Raw genomic sequence first — 5,797 nt, 5'->3', positions numbered from 1 at the left:
GTATTAGGGAGCTGCACTGCCAACCCAAAGGCATATGGTTCAAATCCACCAGCTGCTCCGCAGGAGAAAAATGGGCAAATTCTTTCCATTCAATTAACTGCCTCTGAAAACCCACTGGAGGATCAGGTAGGGGTCAGTTCCAACTCAAGGGTACTGAACAATAATGAGTACCAAAACAGAACCAGTTAAAATTCATAATGAACTAAGAAGTCCACATTTCACACTTGCTCTTTCCAATCATGTTAACAATATTAATTCTTTCCACACCAGATTTACCTTTAGTGCCTTTCATGAAATGGGATAAAATGTTATCATTAAAGGGTATTTGAGTTCTGGTGGCCTAGAGGCAAGAAGCCGCACTGCAATCCTGAAGGCATGCAGTTTGAGGCCACCAGTTGCTCTGCGGGAAGACAGGCAATCTCCTCCCTAGCAATTAACTTCTCTGAGAACCTGCCGGATGATCAGCTATGGGTCTGTTCCAACTCTGTAACAGACAACAACAAAGGGTATCAGATTCACATGACCAGAGTATTTACTTCCAAAGTATTTAGATTAGTGTTGGTCCTCCTTCCCTAAGTGGAAAGAAAGAAATCTTCACATTGCTCACATGTGCATGGGACCTGGAAAATGAGAAAACAAAGCAGAACCAAACAGGAACATGGTCAAGCTGACCCAATTGTGCAGCAAATGCCATGTTGTTTTTGGAAACCACCTACCATCCACCCTCTACCAGCCAGATTCCAGTCCTGCAGTAGATCCCACCTGATGGAACTTGGAGAAGCCATCGTACAACCCAGCTTTCTCCAGTGAAGCAGCAGCTCAGGGAGCCTGCTAATACTGCTAACTCTGTGTGGGTCTGTAGGCAGATACAACAAGAAACTAAGCATTGGGTTTTTTTTCCTCTTGTATCAGTAATGCCAACTATTTGAATGAAGATGGAGCAGAACTAAATTAGGCGGAAAATATATTTTAAACTAGGTATTTGTCTTCTCCAAGAAATATTCCCATATTCTCTGACCCCACTTTACTCTAAACCTAGTTAAGGGACTGAATTGTCTTTTCAGTCCACATCCACATCCACACCCTCACACACACTCTTACACACAGAGTATTATCACCACACTTACTTCATTAATATTTCAATGTCTCTCATTAACTTGAGAAGGCATTTTTAACCTTGTGGTGCATTTCAGCTTCAAATGCATAAGATACCATAGGATTATAGAGGAAACCAATTATATTATACTTTTTAACCCCAGGATGAGAATCTCTGGAGTTTGAATCTCTTGCCTGTGCCTAGCACAAAGCCTGGCACATATAGTATTTATAAAATATTTATTAAATGAATAGAAAGATAAATGGCTACTGTGAAGTAAGTTTAACCAGTGACTGATTGCAACTGCTTGTGCGCATACCAACGGCTTGCATATGTCTCACCTTATCTGAGATCATGTAGACCAGAGCTGTGCATGAACCCACATTCAACCACAGGTGCCAGAGTATGTAGTAATAATGACAGGCTATTGGAAGACAAGCAAAACAACAAAGCTCATGTATTTTTCACCAGCCAGAATATTCAGACAGTGAACATGAACAGGCTCTGTTTTTAGAAGACCTCTTGACTTTGGAAGCCCCCATGCTCACACTACCATAAATTTCCAACAATAGCTCTGCCACAGGAAAACAAAAGGAACCTGAGCTAGTGGGTAGGTTTTCTCTAGGATCCTCTCCTATCCCAAAATTGGTACTCTCATCTCTGGGAAAGAGAAAACTATCCCTAAAAACCACACAGGATGAGATGTGCCTTTCTGGGTTCAGGTAGTAGCTTCAGTCTTAGAATTTTTATATTATCAACAGAAACTCTAAAGCAGCAAGAACTAAAAGCTACTTTGATAAAAAAAAATATATAAAGGGTCAAAGGTTTGTTCTAAGCTGATTGCTAAGCCTAGTAAGTATTTTGAAAAGAAAAATGAAACCCCAGACAATCTTAAAGCTGAAACCACAACTGTATGGGGTTAATAATCTCACCCTTAAGGCTTTTAAGATTGACTCTCCCAAATTAGAGAGGTCCTCTGGCTACATATAGCCATTTGAGGGACAGCAGAACAATTTTCATTGCTTGACAGGGCTTCCAACATTGGCTGGAAGAAACATGGCTTCAAGTAGGTTCCTTCTTTAAAAACAAAAAGAAACTACAGGTCAAAATTTTGCCTTTAATAATAACAATTAAAAAAAATCTTCCCACTCCTAAGGTATGTGCTTTCTTTTTAGACCTATTGTTCCTTTAAGTTGTCTGCAGATTCCCTATATTTTCCCTACTGTAGTAAATAATGTAATCAAAGAAATAAAAACCAGGGTCTACTCTTGCCTCAAACATTGAAGAGGGTCAGAAATCGCAGCACAGATATGGCCCAGCTCTAAATATACAGATGACTTTAAAAAACAAAAACAGAATTACAACCCCCACAAAGACATTATTATTGACATTCCTGGTAAATTTCCTATGTTGCAGACAGTATCTCTTTCCCAGAGAGTCCAACTCACTCAGGAGGAGACTTGGTGCTCAGGAAGGCTGGGGGTGTTGAGTCATCCCTGTCAAGCCTAAGGTTTATGATGAACTCTGTAACTCACAGAAATGTCTGTGGGATAAATGGCAAAAATTAATCTAAAAAAGGGGTGAAGGCAGGCAGACACCTGTCATTATATTCCAATCAGTCAAAAATCTTAAGAGCATGGTATCCAGGAAACAGATGTTGGTGAGAGTTAGAGGGATAGAGAGCAGAACAAGAGGAAGCACCAAATGAGTTTTGGTTCCAAATGAGGCTTTTGGTTCTTAAGATCAAAAAACAGCTCCAATCAAAACAGCAGTCAGTCTGGATGAGGCACCTCCACTGCTCCTGGAGTCAGGCAATAAAAATGATGGCCTTCAAGCTCCATCCCGGACAGCTACAGTCCAAGAGTAAGAGCAATTCACACCAAATCTTGCAGTTTGGAAATGGTTGGGGGAAAAAATCTTCACTTAGGGTAAAAGCTCTAGCAAAGTCAGGGGGACAAGGTGAAGCCCAAAGCATAACTTTGGCACTTCTGGATTGCAAGAGGTCAATGCTGCCACTGCTCCATGGAGCTGTATCTTTTCACCCATCATCTGCTTCTCCTCAAAACTGGCATCTATGCTGGTTGTTTCAGAGTTTTAAATTGGCCTCTGAGGACTCTTTCCAGGATATAAATAATGCACACTCACATATACATCCTCATGTGAGTGAGGTGCTTTCCAGGGTCAAATCTGTTACAGAGTTTGGTCAATGACTCTTCACAAAATAACCCCATATGTGTACACTGATAGACCAGCCTGGAAAGAGCTTTCTGGATAGGGTTCCTAGTTTATCTTGCTGTCTTCCTTAAAGGAAAGAAACTTTCTTAATCTAAGAGGATTAGGACATTGAGTGATCTACTCTCAACTTCTGGAAGGGCAGTTTGTTTTGTCCATTTTTCAATGAGGGGGTTGAAGGGGACCCAACATTTTCAGTTACAACAAGAATTTGTTTTGCTTTGCTTTAAAAAAAAAAGGAGGGTCCTATGTGGAAATGAGTGGGACAATGATAAAAATAAACACATAATTAAAACTCCAAACAAAAACATATCTCCTGGCCCCAATATTCCCAGTTAATCCTCCAAGACCACAATCTCCACATTGTGGACTTGGTGCTGGTGTTCTTCCATTTCAGCCACAACTTTCTCCTCAGTCCTCAACTCAGTCTCCAAAATGACTGCTTTGCCCTCAGTATCCTCAGCCTCTGGGTCTGGAGCTGGGTCAATCTCAATGATGGTCTGCCCATCCTCTGAAGTGCTTTCAACAGCCTGGATTGTAGAAGTCAGGCCAGACTCCATGGCCACCAACTCCACAGGGCTCACCATGGTGGCCATGTTGCCCAGGGTACCCCCATCCTGCATGGCGGTGGAGCTCAGCAATGCTAAGCTAGACGAAGGATGGATGGTTACTGTGTCTGGTGAGTTACTCTTGGCAGAAGAGACCACTGTGGCATAGCGGAAGAGCTGAGGGCCGGAAGGCAGGGTGTGGACAGTCACAGGGCTAGAGCCCTGGCTGAGGGTAGCCACTGGAATATTACCCATGGAAAATGACTGACCCACTGGGGTGATGGTGATGGGTGAGATGACTGTGAACTGAGGCTGCTGAACAGGAGGAGAAGGGCTTAGAATGGTGGTGGAAGCTGGTCGCTGGAGCCGGGGTCTTTTTGGAGGTTTAGGAGTGCTCACAGGCATCAGTACCACATTTTGAACTGTCTGGGATTTCAGTCTGTGATCCTGAGCTTGCTTCTTTTGCTCTTCTAACTGGCGTTCCAAGTCTACAAAGGAAAAAGCAAAACAACAGACTTTGTGTGGAGGGAAGAACATGCAGAACATTAAACTGAGAATAAAAATCGACAAACCACTAGCAAAACTAACAAAAGAAAACAAGGAAAAGACACAAATAATCTGAATAAGAGATGAAACTGGCAATATCACAACAGAACCAACTAAAATAAAATGGCCAACATTGGAATATTATGAAAAACTATATCCAAACAATTGATGTCTTTGAATTGTGGTGTTGGAGAAGAGTATTGAATATACCACGACTGCTAAGAAAATGAACAGGTTTGTCCCGGAGAGGGTGAAGTCAGACTGCTCCTTAAAGGCAAGGATTCTGGGCCAGAGACGGAGTTCTGCCGCCAGACGGGCCGGGAAGAGACCCAGGAAGAGCAATAGTCAGCCATCCACCGCAGAACTCCAGAGGAGCAAAGACTACCCGCCCCTGTGCGACCCCCCTGCAGCCCGCACCTGTGTGATCACCGACACACAGGGTGCTACTGCATAAACAACCAGCAGCGCCCAAGCCCCGCCCCCACCTCTTGGTGGTAGTGTCCAAGCCCTCCTGTGCTCCTTACCCCCCTAGTCCCTTGCTTTCCTCCCCTTCCCCCGCCCCCCTTCCAGCTCCACAACCACACACCTCAGCCACCACCACAGCCCTGTGACCTCAGGGCACCACCACAGATCCAGCCATCACCTGGAGCTATCAACCAAGCTGTTGTGGAACTAACCTGGCTGTAGGATCTTATCTGTGTTTACTGGGGCTCATTATCTGGGAGAGCACCTAAGGGCGTGCCCACAGGTAGGGAAATTGGCCCAAGCTCTCTTGGGTTCCCACCCAAAACGAGCCAGCCAGCTGGCTTCTGTGAACTCTGCAGACCAGCCAGAGGCTAGTGGGTTGGTGGGAAGTTGACCTTGACTTTTCGGATCCTGTCAGATCCAGGACCCTTCTGGAGCAGGGGCTGTTGTGTGAGGGCACCTGTGTAAGTGCCACCAGGCAGGGAACACTGAGAAAACCATTGGGAAGGAAACGGACAACAGGAATTTGAGGAAGGACCCCAGTTGTGAGCACATTGAGACAGCAAAGGTTTGAGAAAGGTCCTCCATGTGATTGACCTGCCCTTGCGATCACCCAACCCTTTGCCTGCCTCACCCCACTTGGCTCCACACCAGTGCCTACAGGTCTGGGCAATCAACTTGCTTTTAAACAGGAGCACCTTGACATGTTTTAGCAACAAGGGATTGCCCTAGCAGGTGCTGAACTGACATTTTTCTGAAGTCATCAAGTCAGAGAAACGCACAAGTTTGGTAGCTGCCCATCTGATCTCAAGAGCATTGTCTTCAGATCAAGAACACATACCAATGTCTCAAAGAAAGCAAACAATCCCACACAATATACAAGAGCAAAGCAAGATGTCACTCACAAAGG

General features: G+C 44.4%; 1 protein-coding gene across 2 annotated transcripts in view; it reads right to left on the bottom strand.

The window, feature by feature from the left end:
* Positions 1 to 3,561: 3,561 nt before the first annotated feature.
* Positions 3,562 to 5,797, bottom strand: part of GMEB1 (glucocorticoid modulatory element binding protein 1) — a 38,647-nt gene continuing 36,411 nt past the window's right edge. Inside the window, exon 9 of one of the 2 annotated variants that reach the window (XM_006894912.1) lies at positions 3,562 to 4,364. In XM_006894912.1, coding sequence (XP_006894974.1) covers positions 3,664 to 4,364 — 701 coding nt within the window. In that variant the 3' untranslated portion in view covers positions 3,562 to 3,663. The remainder of the gene's footprint in view (positions 4,365 to 5,797) is intronic. The other variant, XM_006894913.1, reaches the window with a different exon arrangement.

The sequence above is a fragment of the Elephantulus edwardii genome, unplaced genomic scaffold, assembly GCF_000299155.1.
Source record: "Elephantulus edwardii isolate Elephantulus edwardi_28Jun2011 unplaced genomic scaffold, EleEdw1.0 scaffold00152, whole genome shotgun sequence".
Taxonomy (NCBI): Eukaryota; Metazoa; Chordata; class Mammalia; order Macroscelidea; family Macroscelididae; genus Elephantulus; species Elephantulus edwardii.
This window is presented reverse-complemented; position numbering and strand designations above follow the sequence as displayed.